The sequence below is a fragment of the Mustela lutreola genome, chromosome 13 (genome assembly GCF_030435805.1).
Source record: "Mustela lutreola isolate mMusLut2 chromosome 13, mMusLut2.pri, whole genome shotgun sequence".
Classification (NCBI taxonomy): Eukaryota; Metazoa; Chordata; class Mammalia; order Carnivora; family Mustelidae; genus Mustela; species Mustela lutreola.
The window spans coordinates 3602809-3625730 of record NC_081302.1 but is presented as its reverse complement, the minus strand read 5'-3'; the positions used below and the strand labels follow the sequence as shown (position 1 = coordinate 3625730).

Below are 22922 nucleotides of genomic sequence, written 5' to 3'. Positions count from 1 at the left end.
GAAGAGCTTTCGATGTTTTATCATTAAACAAGTTGTTCGCAGTAGCTCTGCCATAGGTGTGGTTAAATTTCATTAGATTGAGGCAGTTCTTTATATTTATAGTTTTCAAAATTATTATTTTTAATTAGTAAGCACTGAATGCTATGAAAAGTTTTTTGACTGTTGAGTCTATTTTGAGATGATCATATGGCTTTTTTCCTTCACTTTTTAGTATTATAAATTACAAGAGTTGACTTACTAATATGAAGCCAACCTTATGTTACTAGAACAAATCCGAGCTGGTTGAAGCAGATTATCTGTTGAATGTATTACTGGATTTAATTTGTCAATAGTTTGTCAGGGTTTTTGCATGTACTTTATGGAAGAGAAGTGCCTGTAATCTTCCTTTCTTTCAATACACTACTTTGGTGTTTTCTCTACTGTTATTTTCTGGAGCAATGTATATTTGCTCATTTTGCTTTTTTGTTCATGAATGTTGGGAAGAATTCACCAGTGAAGTTTAAATTTTCTTTGTGGAAAGGTTTTTAGACATAGATTCAAAATTTCTTTTACAGAAAAAAAAGTAACTAGTCAGATGTTCTGTATCTTATTGTGTTGGTTGTCGTCCACATTATCTAAATATCCATCATGGCTAAAATGGGATTCCCAGTATCTCTTCAGCTGTTTTCATGTCTGTGTTGTCTGTAGCAATGTCATGTTTAGGATATGTAGTTTGCGCATTTTGTCTTGTTTTCTCAATCTTGTTAGGGTACTCAACATTTTATTACACTATTCAAAAGACCACCTTTTGACTTTCGTTTCTAGTCCATTAATTTCTGCTGTTATACTGATTTTATTTATTTATATTTTGATGTAATTTGATGAGCTCTTCAAAAAGTATACTTAGATCATAATTACCAGCCTTCCTTCTTTTTTAACATTATAAATAGCATATCAGATAATCATTTCTATACTAAGTATATCTTTGGTTGCATCTCACAAATTAGGATATGTTATAATCAAAATATCTTCTCTTTTGCATTGCAGCTCATTTTTTGGCTCATAGGTTATTTGCAGATGCATCATAGAATTCCCAAACATTTGGTGATTTTCTAGATATCCATTATTATAATTCTGGCATGATCAGAGATCCTACCCTATGTGGTTCATGTCCTTTACATGTAATGAAACTGAGCTGTGTTCAATTTCAAAGAATGTATATTCTGCAATTGTTTGGTAACAGTGTTGTATATGAGTCAATGAATCACTTGGTAATTATTTATTTCAAAATTGTATCTGCTTATTCCATGAGTTACTAAGAAAAAAATTGTTTAAAATTCCCTCTGTCATTGTGAATTAATCTTTCTCCTTACAGCTGTTTTTGCTTCATATATTTTGTGCTTGATTTTAGTCTCATAGAAATTTTAAATACTATATCTTCCTGGTTGATTTAATATTTTATCATTGTGAAATGCTCATTTATATCCCTTTTATTGTGTGTGTGTGAATTGAGTGTTGCTAAACCACATTTGTTCTGTTCTTATTGCTTGCAGGTGTACCCTGCTTTACCCTTCACTTGCAGATTTTCTTAATCTAGAGAGAATACTTCAATCTAGTTTATAATCTTCATCCTTAAGAACATTTAGTAGCTTTACATTTGATATAATTTCTGATTTGGGGGAATTTAAATCTATTATTTAATCCTTGATTTCTATTTATTCCATCTGTTTTTTTGTGCTTTTATATCTCATTCCTTGTCCTTTTTTATATTAGAAAGTATTTTTATTTGCTTCCTGTTTTTTATTCATTTTTCAATTGTGCATCTTCTGTAGCAGCATAAAACTCATTACCACATTTATTTCCTTCAGTATATTTTGCCACATGTTTTAATTTTATATTTTTTATTCAGTCTGATTCTCACAAAACCCCTTTAAGAAAAGCTTTCTTAGAATCCTATCATTTCACTTGTTACATGTTTAATGAATCAAGCATATATGTTTTACTTTATTTCAATTTGACTTTTCTATTTCTTTATTTACAAACTTTATTTACAAACTTTTAAAATAGCTCACAAAATGTTGAAGTATGGCCTTTATTTATTTTCTATATTATGTACAGTGATTTTAAAGTTATATCACTTTTAATTTTAAGTGTTCTCTTTATACAGTCCCCCAACTATTTCTATCCTTTTCTTTTAACAGACTTTTATTGGAGATATCCTCTTGCTTGTCAACCCATTCAAAGAGCTTCCAATTTATTCCACAATGGTGAGTATGAAATTTAAAATATCATTTAAAAATGTGGAATGATGCTCACCAGACATACCTATCCGCATCAAATGATCGGTTCAGAAGAAAGCCCAAAACAATAAGTAAAGTCAAACTTCTCAGAAAATTCTAAATTGATATTTGCATAATAATGACTTTCATTTGTTCTGAGACAAAAATGGAAAAGAATGTGATCTTATCAAAAATGCCTTTGCACTTATAATGTGTCATTTTACTCCAATTGTAGTTACTAGACAAACTTCTAAAATTAAACAATACATGACTCTACTTTCCATACCTTCTTGACTAATTCAAGATCAGGCAGCTTACAGTCCTTATTTCAACATCATCACTTCTTTCAGAATCGTTTTATGAAGTTAAAACAATGAAAATGAGAAAGGACAATATAGAATTTTATGCATTTTTCCAAATGACTTTCCACTTTCAATGATGAGACTCCCAAAATTAAAAGAGAAATTTCTTTTGGAAAATTATTCCAGATAACTGAAAACACGACATAATTTTCAAGTAGTAGTCGATCAAGAAACATCATTGTGCAGCTCTCTCTCTTTTTTTTTTTTTTTTTTTTTTTTGTGTGAGCACAAGCTGGTTCCAGTGAAAGCAGAATCCTTAATAGGGAGCAGGAGCATGACAAAGAGGCAAGGGGAGCAGGCATGTGTTCCTGAAGAGGGACATGCTCTTAGGTGTTGGAGGGAAAGGCGGCAGGAGAGAGGTTGGAGGGAAAGGGAGAGAGAACACCTGCTTTAAGCTCCCAAGGAATCAATGAAGAATTCTTAAGAAACCTCCCCTGAGACAGAGTGCCCCACTCACTGTCCTAGCCACAGTCCTCGCCAAAGTCACTTGAACTGTTGTTTTAAAACTGCTGCACTTTGCCAGGTGTCCTCACTCCACTCGGGCTGATCCCAGCCTTAGTCTTAGGCCACCTGAGTGTGTGGTCACCTGTTGGGGCAGCACGAGAGCAGTCACCGGCAGTCATCGCAGGAGTTCTATCAGAGGAGTGCAGCCTGACCTGTGATGATGAAATAGGCATGCACTGTTTGTATTTTTACTTCTTTTTATGTCAGTTCTTTTTTTTTTTTTTTTTTAAATATTTTATCTATTTATTTGACAGACAGAGATCACAAGTAGGCAGAGAGGCAGGCAGAGAGAGAGGAAGGGAAGCAGGCTCCCCGCTGAGCAGAGAGCCTGATGCGGGGCTCGATCCCAGGACCCTGAGATCATGACCTGAGCTGAAGGCAGAGAGGCTTTAACCCACTGAGCCACCCAGGTGCCCCTTTATGTCAGTTCTTAATAGTTTTGTTTTACAAGGATTCTGTTCTTCCAAAGTTTGGGGTATATAATTATTCATGAGTCCTATTTATTTTTTTAATGTTTGTAGAATTTCGAGTGATTTCTTTCCATTCCCAATGTTGGTCATGTATGCCTTCTCTGACTTTTTAGAATCAATTTGCTAGGAATTTCTAGATTGTATTAATCTTTTCCAAGAAAACATTTCCTCACCTAATTTTTTTCTACTATGTATTTATTCTCTATGTGTTTGATCTCTGCTTTTTCTTTTTATTGTCTCCTTCTTTCTAAGTTCTTGGAGTTTCATTTGATAATCATTTAAATTATATAGTTATATTGCCAATTTTCTGCCTTGTATAAATAAGTATTTGGGACTTTTAATTTTGCTTTAACCACAGTTTTCTGCATCTTTTTAAAAAAGATTTTATTTATTTATTTGAGAGAGAGAGCAATAGCAAGAGAAAGCATGAGCAGAGGGGAGAGGCAGAGGGAGAGGGAGAAGCAGGGTCCTTGATGAGCAGGGACCCTGATGCGGGACTCCATCCCAGGACCCTGAGATCGTGACCTGAGCAGAAGGCAGAGACTTAACTGACTGAGCCACCCAGGTGCCTGAGCTTTCTGCATCTTTGATGCTTTCCAAGTTCATTATTCTTCAATTTAAGAGAGACAGCAATAGAAAGAGAGAGAACTCCTGCTATTTCAAACTGCCTATTATTGTGTTGTTTTTGGCTTCTATCTATGGTATTACATTGGGTCATAGAGTCAAAAAGAATCTTATGTTGAGACAAAAGCCAATTTTAGATATTGCATAAAATATATACATATATAGCTATTATATAAATGCTTCTATAGATCTAGCAGTCAAATTATGAGGATTAAGGAAAATATAACATAATGAATTCTTTTAGTACAATATTACTTGTCATGTTATATTCTATTTCAAGTGGAAAAAACTGATTTTCTGGTTTCTTCATTTTTAGGCTATCAGTAGTGGAATAGTTTTCTGGCTTCAAGCAACGTGTTGTATTTGCAGGTCTTTCAGGAATACTTGTTAATGGAGAAAAGGAGAGATATTAAGAGACATATTTCCTTATTAATGTAGGAATAAAACATGATGCAATGAGATTTTTGCATGAAGGGTTCATTAAAACTTAAAATAGTGAATGCGACATATATCCTATACGTATCATCCTTTATATCCATCAATTCCAGTGGGTTCTGGCATGGAATGTAACAGGAAAATAAATATATTTGGCTAAAATAATGCACTGATAAAAAGCTTACAACAAAACTGCCCACTTTTAATAGGTCATAATGAGATTTTACTGTGTTTGGTGTTTTGGAATTCACTTCCATTTTGCAGAATCAAATAGTTTGCACTTTCCTGGTCTACAAGTAGTAACATGTAATATATTATAGACATTGGGTGAGCATCCCCTGTAGCATCCTTAGTACCTTGTGATTTTATGTCAGTTACTTGCATACTGAACCACATCAAGTTATCTTGCTGTCCTATGGACATGCAAGAGAAATTTTCACTTATTTTTATGCTGAGAAATTATGTAATCAAGTTTATGCTTATTATCTTAAATAACAAATTCTGTTCAGATAGTTTAGTTTCTTCCCTCATTAGTTAAATAAAAGAAGAAACTGAAACACTGAATATGATTATATCTATAAAGATTATGTAGACCAGGAGAATGACTTCTGTGTTTCATGTTGAAAAACAAATCCAGGAACATCATCTGTAGCTCACTTTAACTTTATTACCATTAACTGTGTTATGTTAAGCTTTGCATAACATTCATTTCATGGGAGGCCATTAATCATGGATGCAGAGCCTCTACGTTGAACTGCATTTTGAGACTAATACAAACACATGGCAGGAAGCAGCCCTCTCCCGGAGGTGGTCCATAGCCGAAAGCAATGTTGATGTGAGGCGAACAGTCATTGGGGGGAGTGGCACCCAGGGGGCCAGAAAGCAGACAGATGTAAATGAAGTATAACCAGCAGGGCGGGGTGCACTGTTGCGCCCCCCATTTATGTTGAAGGTGAGTGACTTTGCTTATTTTAAACATGTAAGGGGTAGGGGAGAAGGAGAAAAGAGAAAAGTAGCCAGATCTTTCTGAATAGGCTTTGCAAAAGAAGCAGGGTTATGATCAGGAACACGAATGCTTCAGCAAACCAAGAAACATTTATTGAGTCCATTAAACACAGTATGTTATGTTAGGTATTAAGGATGTTAGGTATGTGGGGATGCTAAGTAAGCTTCTCCTCATCCTTAAAAACTGCACTGATATTCTAGAGATAATGCATAATCAGATTTCCCTTGTCGATGAGGACAGTAAGATACCTGTATTGAGAATATACACTATTAATTGACAAGTCAGAATGTTGGAGGGAAGGAGGTCTTCCCAAGTTGAGAAGGCATTACTTGGAAAAACAATGGGATTGTTGCAAATCCTAAGGAATGAATAAGATTATGGTAAGGGGAGAGGAAGTATACTTTAAAGAATTGTCTAGAGTCAAACTATGGGGACCAAAAATATAGGATCATTAGAAGAAGGCACAGACTAATCTTATAAGAGCAAGAAGTTCAAAATGTTAAAGAATTGAAAATCAGGTTTGGATCTACACTTTAAAGCTAAGTTAAGAGAGTTTGAGTTTTAATTTTAGAAAATAAAGACTCACTGGAAACAAACAAGTTCAATACAAATAGTGTTTATAAGTCTTTTGCCATCAGTTTGAGAAGAAGAGACATTTAGGCAGGAAGAATAATTAGTAGGCACTGAAATAATTCAAGAGTAAGCCTAGTATGGGGACTCTGGTGGTAGTGGGCAGAAGTTGAGTGAGTTTCTGAAAGGACACTAAGAACCTGCAGAGAATTTCATTTGAGGAACAAATAAGAGAAAAGGCATCCCTTGAAGATACAGGTTTTGATTCTGTGAGTCTAGGAGAATCTATAAGAAAGAAGAGAAGAAAAGAAAAATTGATGAGGAAAAAACAGGTTCAGGTGAATGTACAGTTTTTGGAGGTTAAATTGAAATGTTGAAGTTCTCCCTTGGATGCAAAATCAGGAGTAATTCACATAGATATTTCATTTTAGAAGATTTCTAGGAGTCACACCAAGTTTAAGAATGAGGTAGAAAAATAATAGAAAGCACTGAAGGAGGCGGAGGAAGAGGGTAGGGAAAGAGGCCGGGGGAGAGGAAGGAAAGAGGGATGGGGAGACCGCAGTGACAGGGCAGGCGGCTGCCAGTAGAGCCGCATCTAGGGACAGCTGGCTGGCTCGGTTGGTTGAGTGGACTTTGGCACAGGTCTTAATCCTAGGATCCTGGAATGGAGCCTCGCACTCTGGGTCCCTTTCTTCCCCCAATCCCCCAGGTAAAGGGGCACACTCTCTCTCTGTTAAATAGGTAAAATCCTTAAAACAAACAAACAAAAACAGGTGTAATGCACTGTTGAGGTAGTAATTAGAAAAGATAAACATCTTGGTGTTTGTGCCATTGTGGAAACCAGTGAACACATGAATGTCATGAGAATGGACACATCAGCCATAGGTATGCATGGGCCCTCAAACATCCATGTCAGACTGGTCTCAGATATTTCTCACTGTTCCCTTTACTATGGATTTCACAAACCAAAGATGTATCACTTAGAAATCTCAGTGTGCAAAATAATGATGCCATTCCAGATAAAAGACCTGGAGATAATTTCTCAAGATCATATTTATGAGTACACAAGGACACAGAAATGCTCAGAACCCGTGCCCTCCATTGGTGGTGAGATTAAGCTCTCCTACTGTGTGAAATGGCATCTAGTGTAGAGTGTCAGGCTTAGGGCTTCATTAAATGTCAGACCCCGCTTGCTCTTGGTCTCCTAACATTCCCACTGCACGTCTGGTGTGGCACGCAGCTGCATGGCTGAGCGGGGCATTGTACCCCTGGACGAGTGGGGCTCAAGGAAGACCTGGCGTTGTCTGGGGCTCATCACGTGGTAGGTCTGCTGCAAAGAGTTCCGCGTCTGTCATCACATCTACTTACAAAAGGCAATGCAATCAGTATAAGAATTATTATTTCCACTTTGGAGGTGAAAACACCAAGCCTTCAGTAGAATTAACAAATTTTCTAAAATCTTCTGTGAGTGGGAGGGACAAAATTTAAAACGAGGTCATGTAACCTCAGAGCAGATGTGTGATGAGCTCCTCTCAGCATCACAAACGTAGAGCCCAGAGGCAATTTTGTTTATTATTGTACGTGATTCTTTGTAAAACAAACAAACAAACAAAAGCACAAGTTTTTTTTTTTTTTTTTTCCAGAATATGTCCTCTATATGGATAGTTATATAGATAATAAGTAAGTAATCCAATCAGGCAAGTAGAGGGACGTATTTTTACCATAGCATGAAGCCAACCACCTCTTAATGTCAGGGAGGTTCCACAGGTTAGGGGACCTGGAGGGCTGGGGAGCCCCCTCATCCGTTGTGGAACAGCGTGGTTGGCTTCAGAATTCAGAACAAGGTAGGATTCTGCCAGCTCCCAGCAGTTTACCAAGAGGTGCCTGCATGAAAGTACAGAGAGGTGATTCATAAAAACAAAACAAACAAACAAACAATGAAAAACTAATCCTTATTCATTAGAAGCAGAGAGTCCAGCCTAGGGGCAAAAGGAGGTGCCCATGAATGAGGTTGATGTGATGTCATCTCTCCCATGAGTTCCAATCAAGCACTTAAAATTACCAGTGACCAGAATCTTATTCCCAGATGATGCAGATGGGGAGAGAATAAGGTGAAGGGGAGAGAGAAGGAGTGTGGGATCGGGATGCTGGTCGCTGATGGTAGTTGCTGGACCCGTGAGAACGTGCAATAATATTAATAATGAAAATGACGGTGGTGAGGATAACCAATCTGAACGTTACATGGCTTGTCAGAAGACTGAAACTGCCTAAGTGAAAATCTTCAAGCTTCAATAGAAATAATTAAGTAGAATTGATTACTATCTTAATTAAATGCACTGTTATATTAAAATGACTGTTTTGTATTTATACCCCTTATGAAGCTAAGTATTGACGTTTAGCAGAATTACCAACTATTACGAGGTGTTACCTGGTAATCGAGTCAAGTATTACCAGGTTATAGCAATAGAATATTCTACAACAGAAAGTTTGACACCATGTGGAAAGGAGAGGACTTAAGAGAAGGGATCTGAGAAGTGTTAGTTTGATTATCATGAGAAAACATCAATACCCAAGATCCCTTATATGTCTAATGTCCAGTAAAACTTGGTCTTAAAAGTAGATGTGACCCCGAGGATGTGAAGAAACGGAGTAGGAGTCACACATGCTTCCTGGCTGTCTTCTGTCTCTCCTTGTTTGTAACATCTAGTGAAATTCTCTGCAGGATTTTACAGATGGATCGTAAAAGCATTCTGTTAAAATTTGATTAAGACCATGTTGGGCTTGGGACGTGAGATAGTGTTAGTGCAAGTATTCAAAAGGAACAGAAATTTGTCCTGCAAGAAAATAGAGCTGGGCTAGAACTTCCTGGTTGGTTTATGAGTTACAATGTATACATCACTATTATTCATTCTTTTGATATCCATTTTAAATTCTAGAATAATTAAAAAATACAAAAATCTGAGAACTATTTCAAATAAGGAAGTCCTGTTTGCTCACAAACACTCCTGAGATTGGGACACGGCTATAATGATGTGCTAAGAACACTTCACGTCCTACTTCAATTGCAACATTTGTTTCCTGCATAGAACAGAAAATAAAGCTTTGTTTTAATTATATGGTGTCTTAGATTAGTTTGTGTGGTATGCTATGAACACAGGCAGATTCCTTTTCATAAGCAATGACAACCACTCTCCCGAAACTATTATCCTTTCATCCAGTCACTTTTAAAAAAAAAGATTTTATTTGTTTAATTATTTGAGAGAGAGAGCATGCATGTGCAGGGAAAGAGGCAGAGGGAAGGGAGAAGACTCCCTGCTGAGCAGGGAGCCCAATGTGGGACTCGATCCCAGGACCTGGAGATCATGAGCTGAGCCAAAGGCAGGTGCTTAACTGACTGAGCCCCCCAGGGGCCATTCGTCCAACCTTTTATACGTTCACTATACATAGGCACATATGGTCGTCCCACTGCGGTCAGGGTCACCACGGGACTGATCCTACTTCTGACATAGCATCGGAAGGTCGGTAGTAGCCTGACGCTGTGTCACGTGTCTGCGTCACTCACTGCACTTGATCATCTTCCGTCACCCCAAGAAGAGGGTGTATACAGGACAAAGAGGTATTTTGAGCCTGCCTTTGGCTCAGGTCATGATATAATAAATAACATCTTTAAAATAAATAAATAAATAAATAATGTATTTTGAGAAAGACAGACCACACCTGTAAAACTTACTACAGTATATTGTTGTAAGTGTTCTTTTTCATTACTAGTTATCATTGGTAATCTCTTACTATGCCCAACTTATAAATTAAACTTTATCATAGTTAGGTATATATAGAAAAACACAATGTATATAGGGTTTGGCACTCTCTGTGGTTTCAGGCAACCCCTGGGGGTCCTGGAACATAGACCATATGGTAAAGGCAGGAGAGGGACAACTGTACATGTACAGAAAATTCCTGCAAATACTATTATATTTCCATATTAATTCACTCAGATATATTGCTGATACATTCAGATTTATTAACTATGTCCTTTTACAAAACAAATCTTCATTAGCCTTTGTGCTTTTTTATGTTGATGGTTTCAGTTCTCAAAAATGTATTCTAAATGTCCTATAGTATTTTATCGTATTAAAACACAATCCATTATATTCATCCATTAAACCCTACATTGGCATGTTTTCTGCTCTTGCAAAGAGTGCTAAGAACCATTTCATGTGTGCTTTTTGTGAAGGTCCAAGAGTTTCTTCAGGGAGATTCCTGGTCAAGCCCCCCTTACGTTTAGAAGTTGTTACCAAATCTCTGTTGCGATTGAACAACTAACTCTCTACAGTGTGGTGCGTGTTTCTAGTGGTGGAGAAAACTGCCTTTTGAAACCAAGCATCACCACTAATGAGCTATGTGACCTTTGACCAATTACTAACTTCTTTGCTTTAATTTCCTCACTCTTAAAAAGGAAGATATTCTCATAGCCAAGTCATACATTTCTAAGAGAATTGGATGGATACCAAGTGCTTAGAACAGCAGCAAGCACACAGCCAGTGTAAACCATGACTATTATTATGAGGCCGTTGATAATGTTATCAGTATTTTATACGTCACCTTCCTGTTTGAAATGGCATTTCCCTGGTTACCAGAGAGTTTCTGCTTCTTTTCTCTTATTTACTCGTTATCCTTTTCTGTTTGTATTTTTTGTCTAATTTTCTATTTTCTTTCCAGTCTTATTTATTTGTAGGAGTTGTTTATAAGACACAGCTTAATCTCCTCTGTGTCTTTGGTTTTTATTGTATTACTGTGTGTATGATCTTTGTGGTCAAACACCAACTGTCAAATATACGATTTTGATATAGCTTCATCCTTCCCATTAGAATTTGCGTTTGGGAACCCTAGTTCCTTATTCCAAAATCACGAGAGTATTCTTCTGTTACCTTGTGTAAATGTTTCATGCTTTGCTGTTTATATTGAGACTTAAGTTCATCTGAAATTCATTTTCACACCTGGCACGAGAGAGAGATCAGCGTTCCTTTCCTTTACAAATCAGCCCATTCTTAATGCCTAATGCATGCAACATCCCCCTTCTGTAACCCAATCCACACCCATGTGTGGGCGTGGGTTGAATTCTCTAGTTAGTCCACGTGATCTCTTCTCTGGCATCTGCACCAGAACCACGAAATTTGTGGATTTGGGCTTTCTGGAGTTTTTATTGAGCTACAGTGAACATGGGTTTCTAAGTGCCCTGATGGATAGATTTTCACAAGCCCTCAGATCCAGAACATTTCCCGCACTCCAGAAGCCCTGCTCTTGCCTCTCTGTGATCACCAGCACCTTGACCAAGATACCACCAAGCTGACTTCTACGGTGTAGCTTCGTTTTACCTGGTTTTGTACTTAATCTTATAGAATGTTCTCTCATGTCCCAACAGATGCCACCCAATATTATGTTTGTGAGATTCACCTAATCATTTTTTATAGCTGTAGGTCATTTATTCTATTAAAAAAATATTTCCCCGATGATTTTAAATGACTTCAAACATATGAACAATTTGCAGATAAATAGCACAAACAACTTCTTTTCCAACCATTTTCAAATGATTTGCTGGCACGCTGTCCCATCAACCTTGAATACGTGCGTTGTGCATTTCCTGCAAACAAAGGCATTCATTCCCTGTGAAACCTCTGTACCACTCCTGGAATCAGGAAATTCCTCCTGATGCACTCTGATCATCTGGTCCAGACATCCCGTTCAGGTCTTTCCTGTTGCCCCGGTAATGCCCACAGAGCCAAAGACCCAGGTCGCCTTGACAGGGTGAGCAGACTTTGACCTTGTCTGGACACTTCCCTCCATCATCTGATGAGATTCCCACTCTCAACAGCCTTGAAGCGACAGGCCAGTTACTTTTATGTAAAAGAAAAATTAAGTTTGTCTGATACTTCTTCATGACTCAGACACCTCCGTATCATTCTGTGTTTCTTCTAAAATAACAGAATTTACTGGTACTCAAAAGGACTAAACATACTGGCACCATGACAATCCTCATAAGTCACTATGTCCCTGAAATTTTTTGTTTTTCTGAGAAGTTTATAAGTTCTTCCATGTTTCAGTGGCAAGTGCTTTCTACCCTTCTAGCTCACGTTACTGAGATGAAATGTTGCCGAGAGACGTTGAGTGTGATGCCCTTCCCCGCAGGTTCAGCTTACTTCACAGGTTCCATCGAACTGGATGTGTGTGAGCTGGTCTGCTTAAGGACAGCAGAAGAATTTCAAGCCTGCGAACCAAGTCATGAAAGATCAGACACCCACCTCTCTTTTATCTTTGTGAATGCTTAAAACTTGCTGAAAAGGGCATAATTTCCCAAACTTTTGTAGTTATAGACGAGTTTCAGATCTAGAGCTTCCCTGGCGTTTGAATCTTGGGAGTGAGTCAGCTGTGTCCTGAGGTGGAGAAGCCCCCACCTTCTCATGACGTCTGTCTCCCACTCTGCCCGGCAGGTGTCTCAGCTCTACCTCAGCAGCACCGGGCAGCCCTGCTCCTCCTTGCCGCCTCACATCTTCTCCTGCGCCGAGAGAGCCTTTCACCAGCTTTTCCAGGAGCAGCGGCCCCAGTGCTTCATTCTCAGGTGAGCCCGCCCCTCGCCCTCCCTCCCATGTTGCACTGATGCGCTGGGGGCTTGGCTGTGAGTTTCTCCTCCTTTCCTTTGGTTCACGTTCATTGACTTCCTCAGCACCTGGTGGTCCCACGTGTCTTTCCAATAAGTAATTTGACTCGTTACCGAGGAGAAACATCTCTGTTCTTAGAAATAGCCCCAAGTGTGGTGGAATCAATATCAACACACTTAACCTGAAACTCAATTCATTTTGAAGATTTACTACTTGGGACCAGAGTGGTTTGGCTTTCAAACCTCAGGAATCATGGGGAAAGAAAGGCATCCGCGATCAGCCGCCACGATGTGGTGCGGACCAAAATATAGATGATTTCCCTGCAATTGTGGGTTTTCTCATCCGCTTCTCGCTATTTACCTACACTCATCTTTTACCAAGTATACACTGGAAGTATTTCATACTGAAATATCATGGAAACATTAGCTCCTAAATAGCAAGATGCCCAGGATGATGATTTACATAGAAGCGAAAATACACACACACAAGAAGCGCAGGACATGGAGGTGACGTGAGATTATGTATTGATAAAGGATTAAAGTACTATTTAGGTATTAAAATAAGACTTGCATTGAGAATTACATTTCATATTAGGAGCAGCCTGTACCAGAGGGGGCTTCTGTAAATCCTCAGGTTTTGCCCAAGTTACAATAAGTAGTGTCAGCTGGTGGCTGAATGCATCAGTGAACCTTTGCCCAACTCATCAGAGTGAGATGAGAAAGAGGAAATGTGGACACCTGGATAGAACCCAAAGACATTTAAATACTTAAGTTAGCACTTATTTATACACTTTTAAGTTACTAGTGTGATCAGAAGTTCCAGAGAGGGTCAGATGGATGGCTTGCAAACACCCCGTGCTCTCGTTTTCAAAATAACACACAAATGGTTGTGTTCACCCTTGTTCTGAAGTCTCCCCAGCCCCACAGGAGAGGCCCTGGGGGCATGGTGGCCCCAACCATTCTTGAATCAAGCAACTGTGTTCTCATCTGCTTATCTGTCTGATTGTCTAGTCTAACTTTGACCAAAAAGGGGAACATTTTTTAAAAATTGTGAGATTGTGGGGTGTATATATATACTAGTGTAGTCATTAATAACTGATGTTTATTGAGAACTTAGTAAGTGCCAGACCCTTCACAAGGAGCTTTCCATGTATTCCCTTATCCATTGCTTTAGCAGTCTTCCAAGATACGTATTATGTGTGTGTGTGTGTGTGTGTGTGTGTTCCAAAATTCATTGATTATGCACCACACCCAGTGCTCCATGCAATACGTGCCCTCCTTAGTACCCACCACCAGGCTCACCCAATCCCCCACGTCCCCTTCCAAAACCCTCAGTTAGTTTCTCAGAGTCCACAGTCTCTCATGGTTCATCTCCCCATCCGATTTCCCCCAACTCACTTCTCCTCTCCATCTCTCAATATCCTCTGTGTTATTCCTTATGCTCTACAAATAAGTGAAACCATATGATAACTGACTCTCTCTGCTTGACTTATTTCACTCAGCATGATCTCTTCCAGTCCCGTCCAAGTTGCTACAAAAGTTGGATATTCATCCTTTCTGATGGAGGCATAATACTCCATAGTGTATATGGACCACATCTTCCTTATCCATTCATCTGTTGAAGGGCATCTTGGTTCTTTCCACAGTTTGGTGACACGGCCATTGCTGCTATGAACACTGGGGTACAGATGGCCCTTCTTTTCACTACATCTGTATCTTTGGGGTAAATACCCAGTAGTGCAATTGCAGGGTCATAGGCTATCTCTATTTTTAATTTCTTAAGGAATCTCCACACTGTTTTCCAAAGTAGCTGCACCAACTTGCATTCCCACCAACAGTGTAAGAGGGTTCCCCTTTCTCCAATTCCTCTCCAACACGTGTTATTTACTGTCTTCTTAATTTTGGCCATTGTAACTGGTGTAAGGTGGTATCTCAATGTGGTTTTGATTTGAATCTCCCTGATGGCTAGTGATGATGAACATTTTTTCATGTGTCTGTTAGTGATCTGTATGTCTTCTTTGTAGAAGTATCTGTTCATGTCTTCTGCGCACTTTTTGACATGATTATCTGTTTTGTGTGTGTTGAGTTTAAGGAGTTCTTTATAAATCCTGGATGTCAGCCCTTTGTAGTGTCATTTACGATATCTTCTCCCATTCCATCGGTTGCCTCTTTGTTTTGTTGACTGTTTCCTTTGCTGTGCAGAACCAAGATATGAATTATTATTAATATCATGATCTTAACTGTCAGGTGACTGTGTATTAGGAGGAGTAACTCATTAGTCTAGGGTGTCCCATTAGTAAATAGTGAATCTGGGATGTGAGCCCAATAGTGTAAACTGGTGAATGGTGATTCATTAGTGTAGGGCATAGTGGATGCCGTATGTGGGATTGGAGCCCCATCGCTGGCTTCTGGGCCTGATTGAAGCTTACCCACTAGTGCATGGCCAGACCCCTGCAGTCACACCCACAAGGTTTCCAGCAGCCCGCCCACCCCATGCTTCCCTAAAATGAGGGCCACATATCCGTGGATTTTCCTAAATTCTAAGTGATCCACTGAATTCTTTTGAAAGACATTGGTCCATAGCGAAGTTCTGAGTTGCCAATGAATTGTATCCTTTGGGAATCTGCCTGTTAGAGATTTCACAGTATCTAGCAAGTGCTTTCAGTAAATAAAGCTGTTGATCTCTAACCCAGTGCTTTCTACATGAATTTGCTCATGGAATTGTTTTTCCAGTAGGACCTGTTAATATTCTACAGAAGCATTATTTCTTTGGGACATTTTTAAAGGCTAATAATGCTATGTATCAACCAGTGTCTCTTAAAAAAAAAAAAAAGATTTCTTCGTTCAGGTTTCAAGAAATGAAGAGCCAATCTGTGATCACAAGGACTTGCTATTTTAGTCATTCTCTGTCTTCTTTCAGGATTGATGTTTTTATGTGGCTTCTCTATCTCCTTGATTGTCTTGCCTAAGATAAAGTCTTTCTGCACTTATTATACTAATTCATTAAAATTAGTAAATTTAGAAGTCATCTAAATACATGATTTAAAGATCATTTTTGAGAGTCTATTGTGTTTTTAAAAGATTCATTTGTTTGAGAGAGAGAGTGGGAGGGAGAATCTTGGGGAGAGGGAAAGACAGTCTTTCTTGAGCAGACGCCTCAGGGAGCGCAGAGACCTACGTGAGGCTCCATCTCACCACCCTGAGATCATAACCTGAGCCAAAACCGAGAGCTGGATGCTTAACTGGCTGAGCCACCCAGCTGGCCCAAGAGAGTCTATGACATCTTACAAAAAGCATTTACAAAGGATAATTTCAGATTTGGGGTTCAAAACACAAATATTCCTGGAATAGCCATCCTATAACCTAGGACTAGGGTGAGGCTTTTTAAGTCTTATTTTCAAAAATTCAGTTTGATTTTTCAATCAATTTGTTGATAATTGTAGGTACCAACTAGCACACTCGGCTTCATCTTGAGGAATAGTTTTTCATAATGTTCAGATCTTGATCCTGGGTTATAACTGAGAGTTTGGTGTTCACCATCATCTATCTTATCTTTAATTTTCTGAAGGCCCTGATGGATGGTTTTAATTAATTGTCAGAGCACATGTGACAAAAATCCATTATCCAAAGAGTATGTGGAGCAAATCTAAATTAATGTTATATGCTGAACATACAAGTGACTTGTGAAATACACGGTACAGGTTCTGCCTCTATCATGTGCAGATTTAGCAAACAAGGCTATTCAAGTAAGCTTTAAAATTCTTATGGACCCCTGATTGGCACCACCCACAATCTCTAGCAATTCTAATGGAATCACAGACTGGATTTGCAGATCAAGGAATGTTTCTTGAACACGTAAGTGTAGGACTTTTAGCTTTAATTTAATCATCTATAGGGTCAACCCTATCCTATCCCATATTATTTTTTTCTTTTATTTCCTTGTATTTTACTCAGTTTAAATGGAATATGGCCATTTTGGGGATTTTATGAGATGGTTAAAATCTATGGGATTTTAGCCAGCTGAGAGAACTGATGATCATTTTCTCTACTCCTACTTGTTGTGATAGAGTAAGCCCAGTTGTGGGGGAAGGGGAGGCAGCTCAGCCACATTCCCTCATAGGTGTCTGCGGTCTTCATGTCTGCAGACTGCTGGCCTTGTCCACCTTGTAGACTCACTCGCTGTTTCGGGTTGCACAATACATGCTTGGATAGTACCGGTTGAGAATTTCTGGTTGAGTAATGGCTGCCTTCCACACTACCTCTTCTCTGAGAATCAGTCTACCCCCCACCTCATGCGGAAATCTTCCCTGGTTTCTTCCACTTCTGGCCACACTACTCCTTCTTCACCTGTGGGAACGTTGTTCCCTGGGAACAGAATCTCTACAACAACAAGGTTTGTGAAACAGCCAATTATTTTGCTAAGTAAGAGAATATTTATAACAGTGAATACAAATGTAGAAGTTAAATTTCCATCATGAAAGAGGTAAATTGTTTCATCTCTGAAATGAGAAGGTTAAAAGCAAATGTCTTTGAACCCAGAAAAGGAGCTCCTTCTCCTGTGCAGGTCTCTGGCACCTGTGCCCCGAGGTGGTTGTTCCAAAACGTCATTTAACTATGTATGGTCAGCGTGGATGAGGGGAATAGAAGTGTTTGTTAACAAGGGAAGGCTAGAATAAAAGAAGTAAATTTCAGCTTCTTCTTTTCCAAAAAACATCCTTTAAGCAAATTCATTAGTACGAAAGATGCAGGGAGAAGCTTGAGATGTCAGCACTAGTAAAGAGCTTTATACAGATTTTTAATTTTTAAGCTTTCAGTTGAATAAAGACTCTTTTCCTGAATAAAGACGGTTTTCATGAGCATTCTATCTGGAAACAGTAAGTACTCATTTTAAATCAATAACTACTATATTGAATTTTTATGTTAATCTTCTATTGCCTGATGTCAGAAATGTAATATAGTTCATTTATAGAAATTAGATGAGTTATGGGGGCCTGGGTGCCTCGGTGGGTTAAGCATCTGACTCTTGGTTTTGGCTTAGGTCACGGTCTCCAGCTCCTATGGTTGATCTCTAGATCAGGCTCCACACTTGGCAAGGAGCCTGCTTGAGATTCTCTCTCTCCCTCTGCCTTGCCCCTGCTTGCACACGCACACACATTCTCTCTCTCTCTCAAATAAATAAATTAAAATCTTTTAAAAAAGGAATTTGATGAGTTATGAAGCATGCCTGAGAAATAGGAAAAGTATTATCTTATTAATAACAAGTTTGGCAAGGGTCCGTTTGTTCTGGACATGCAGAACGTCAGGCTGACAGCAGCCTCAAGGGGCAGCTGGCCATCTGAGGATCCACCTTACTCGCCTGGTCACATCTGACCATCTTAACAACTTAGTTTCAGGAGCTGCTTGCTTTGTGTTCATTTTGGAGAGAAGACAAGGGAAGTGTAGAAAGATCCCATGGGTCTCCAGAGGAAGATGGAATGTCTTTCCTGGAAGGCTCAGAAAGATTCAGCAAGGTCATGTGGTGGAGCTCTAGGACATGCATCCCCACTGTAGAGACCATCCCCTGGGGCCACCTCACTTACCTTCATTTACAAAGCTGAGGACAAGTCGTCATTGTCTTTCTTTTCAGCTTGACCTCTGTCTGCTGTAATTCACCTACACATGTGGTTCTACCCTGTGAGACATTGGATGGCAGACTTGCCTCCCACTGATATGAGGCTCCAGCATCTAAAGATGTTGGGGTTAAATTCATATAGCGTCCCAGCATCTAGAACACCACAGGGCATGTGACGTAGCTCGTGTGTACTAACTATTTTGGATGAACAAATCAAAGGGAAGAGTTAGATGATACCATACACGCATCAAAGGGCCAGTCATTCCCTCACCATCTTTGTATCTGAGGATCCTCTCTGCCCATTGGATCTTTTACTACATTCTCTAAAACAGTAAACTTGGGTTTTCTCTCTCTGGTTTCTTTTAGTGGAGAAAGAGGATCCGGCAAGTCTGAAGCCAGCAAACAAATAATGAGACACCTCACCTGCAGATCTGGCTCCCGCAGGCCCATGTTGGACTCCAAATTTAAACATGTAAGTTTCTTGTTTGGGTTGGAGAATACGTTGAGCCAAAAAATCTGCAGTTTCCCAATAAATGGGAACATCATGATAAGACCATGATTTGGCCATAAATTGGCCCAAGTTTGCAGAAAGAAAGGAAAAAAGAAGATTGGGGCAAATTAATGCTGCTCAAGTGAGGGTTCATGTTCTTGTACGTGTTTTCAAATATTTGAACATACTCTTCCTATATTTGCTCAGAACAGTTGGATTGAAAACATGTAATAGACTTAGAGCTTGTTGTTGCTTGCCTGGAAAGGGCCACTTTGGTGGTCACTATCTCTGAGGGGTGTGGCCTGATAAGCACCCTTTGGGGGGGAATCACAGAAAGCTGATAATAAAGTGTCAGCGTATATAAAAGAATTGATAACGGGAAATGTTAACACTAATGGGCAGGTAATACACCTTCACCCCCAATATTGATTTTTTAGACATACAATGTTGTGTTAGTCTTAGGTGTGCAACACAGTGATTGGTTGTGTGTGTGGATTGCAAAATGATCACCACAGTAAGTTTAATTAGCATACATCACTACACATCATTAAATTCTTGTGTGTGTGTGTGTGTGTGTGTGTGTGCGTGCGTGTGTGTGTTGAGAACGTTCAAGTTTTGCTAGCTCAGCAGCTTTCAAACATTGGGAGCGGTGCTGCTCTCCGTGGTCGTCACGTGTGCGTGAGGTCTGCAGGACTTTCCTGTCTTGTAACTGGGACTTTGTGCCTTTTGACTCCCATCACCCCACTTAGAACTGATTTCGTTATATTGGGTAACACCTGCTTTTATATGAAGACCTCTCATCGACCTCCTTCACCCAGTAAAGTATTAGCGAGATTCAAGGAGGAACCAGAGAGGCCTCTGAGCAGCTCTGGTAAAGGTCAGAGAAAATCAGAGATTTTACCCAAGGACACACCTGCATGCGCTTGGCTCTTGTTCTCACGCGGTTCCGGTCAGTTCCGTTAGCCGCAGACTGGCGGAAGGGGCGCGGGAGCTGCTCGAAGGATCCTGCCATGCGCGTGCGCGGGAGTGGGAACCCTAGGGAGTACGAGCACAGAGACAACCAATAACCGATCAGGAAAATGATCAGAACTCAAAAGTGTGCTGCTCCGGGAGTCTCCACCTGCAGGGCTAAACCTCCAGTTTCATCGTTTTCTAGGAAATAACTCTAGTATAACCTGTGATGATTATTCTCTTACATGTCCCCCATTACTTGAGGGGCTGTGGGGTCCTACAGTCTGCCCTCCCGTGTGCTCAGTGGTCCCAGGACTTGGTCCCTTCTGTGTGTTGACACCCTGTCCTAAGCCCCTGATCAGCTTCTTACCGTGTAGACACCTGCCCAACAGCCTTCCTGGACATCCCATAGTGTGCCCCTAAGACATGACCAGAGTGGAATGCACAGACTCCCACATTTCTCCTGCATTTTTCCAGCAACCCAAGAGGCTGCTGTGTGCATTTCCCTTGAATTCAGAGATGCTCGCCGCATAGTAGGGGCTCAGTTTCTATGTAGCATATAGCATATGAATGAGAGCAGGAGTAAGTATTTCTGGCACACCTAAGGTACAGTTACTTATTCAGAGTTACATTAATCAATTTCCCTTAATAATATCAAATGAATTTAATGTGGATACACCAGGACCCTGTAAATGCCGCTGTGTGCGTGTGAGGTTACACACCATCGGCCGTATTGCACCGGCCCCTCTCTCTCGGTGTGCGTGTCACTGGGAGGCTGGGCAGGTGCACACCTTGCCCCCCTAGAATCTCTCCTACATAAAGCTTGCTGCACACACATCTGCAGAAAGACACCTGCATTTCATTCACCAACTTGATACTTGAAAGTGTCTGATGACATTGGAGTAGAAACAGTTGCTGTTAGCTCAGATTATTCCCTCAAATGGTGCTCCCTGAACGTTCAGACGCTGAGGATCTAGAAACCCATCACCCTGAGAGAATTGTGCTATTTGTGTTTGGTTTTCTGTCCCTGCCCTTTGGACCGCAGCTGCAAGCCAGAGTTATTTCTGCCACGGTGATGTTCACAAGGGATGCTTCCGGACATTTTAGTGTGTGATTCCTCATTTAGGAATGAGAGGGACTTCTATTTAATCGACAGATCAATGTAATGTCCTCATATTTTCTACTTTTGAAAAAGAAGTCCTTAAAAATTTTAATCTGCTCTTCTAGATTCCCAAACTTACGCCTGATGCTGGAGATTCTTCTCTTTGTGAAGAATGTTCCATAAATCAGTTCTGCAGCATATCTCGGGTGACAAATGTGATCATTAATGACTAATTCATAACCATTTACTAAGTTCAAACTATATACTGAGAATCGCATGATTCTACCACCACACAGCTTAAAATAATTTAACAATTTCCATCGAGTTGGGTGGAATAACATAAATTATGTTTGTTCAGATATTGTCAGCTACTGACTACTGACACATAAGAATCAGGGAATTTATAGAACAACATGGCTATAAAATAGACTCAGGTTAACTAATAGAATGATGGGATCTCTTGGCCTAATCACACTGACAAGGAACCGTAGGCTCCAATGTAAATTATAGACTAAAGCAGTCATTTATTAACATCATCCTTTGTGAAAGAGCAGGCTGTGTAATTTCTAAGCCGCATTCTAGATGGCTTTATGTAAAATGGCTTTGCAGTTCAGCTTAAGTGAGCACAGACTAAGTGGCATTTCTTTAGACAGTTGGAACTCTTCCAAATCAGTTAGCACCTGGGAATCAATACTATTATATCCATGCAAATTTCAAGTACAACTATTTCCAATTCTTATGTTTGTTTTATTCATAATTCATACAATAAGTGATTTTCTGGTCTTGTGAAATAATATTGCCCAGGGTTGACTATGGCTTCAATTCACATCAGTTATGCTTTTTCTTTCTTTTTTTTTTTTTTTATCTGTTTTTCTCTCATTTACAATCCACATGAGTATCATTTGGTGTCCAAAGTGTTCCTGAAAATTACCCAGTTCATCCAAGGGCAATGCCCAAGTATATGTGTGGGAATTAAATACGAATGTTGGCTAAACTTCTGAATTGCCTGGAGATCTTGGTAACATCATAGGGGTTTAGTGAAATTCTGCACATTCTGGAGATGCACCTGTACTTCCTGCACGAAAGAAAAGTCTAATTAAGGAGATGAGTGCATAAGAGTATCCTTGATGGTGAAGTTCAATGCCCAGGGACGGGGGAAGCTTTGTCAGGTGACCCCCAAAAGGAGAGAAGTGGGTGAGCTGACCAGGAAAGCCATTCAGCCAGACCCAATGGTGCAACATCGCTGAGACTCCACGCCAGCAGCCACGGTATGCGATGCTTCCCCGTGGGGCCACATGAGTGATAGACATGCACAGGACATTTCCACTGGGGATGCTGGCTGTCTAGCCCACGCAGTTTTGCCCTGGGTCTTAGGATACTGCAAGAGAAAAGCAGTCATTGGAGGTTATTCTGATCAGCAGTTTCTGAAGAAGAGAGAAGGGTGTCGTGGTGTGGCCGTCAGCAGACAATCATGCACGTTGAGGAGTAGAGAGAATTTTCCTTGTGGTTCCCTCCAATGACTTAATTAAAGATTATTACCTGGAGCATGGGGAGCACGAGAACAAAGTGAAGGTGTTTGGGGTAAAGTTGGCCATTGCTAATCCCTGCTGAACCATAAGCAGCACTCTCCACGAGGGCGGCGGGGAAGAGCCAGATCTGGGTGGGGTCTGGACAGTCAGAGGGATCCAGGCTCTGAGCCCCAGACATGACCTGTGGTACTTTCATGCAGGCCACACACGTGTTATCAAGAGACACTCGGCTGTCATGTCCCTGAATCTTGATCTTGTACTTCAGTTGTCTTGCCCTAAAAGTCTACAGACGTTTGCAATCGGCCCTTGCAGTGGGCTTCCAAGTTGAGTGTGTTTGAACTCCATCACCCTGGAG

The 22922-nt window shown here is 40.0% G+C and overlaps 1 protein-coding gene across 4 annotated transcripts in view; it reads left to right on the top strand.

Annotated features, from left to right (window-relative positions):
* The window catches only part of MYO16 (myosin XVI), a 579863-nt gene that overhangs the window by 287305 nt on the left and 269636 nt on the right, over positions 1 to 22922 (top strand). For all 4 annotated transcript variants that reach the window (XM_059144127.1, XM_059144126.1, XM_059144125.1 and 1 more), the window contains exons 12-14: positions 2181 to 2246; positions 12718 to 12845; positions 18862 to 18967. In XM_059144127.1, the coding sequence (XP_059000110.1) occupies positions 2181 to 2246; positions 12718 to 12845; positions 18862 to 18967 (300 nt within the window). The remainder of the gene's footprint in view (positions 1 to 2180; positions 2247 to 12717; positions 12846 to 18861; positions 18968 to 22922) is intronic.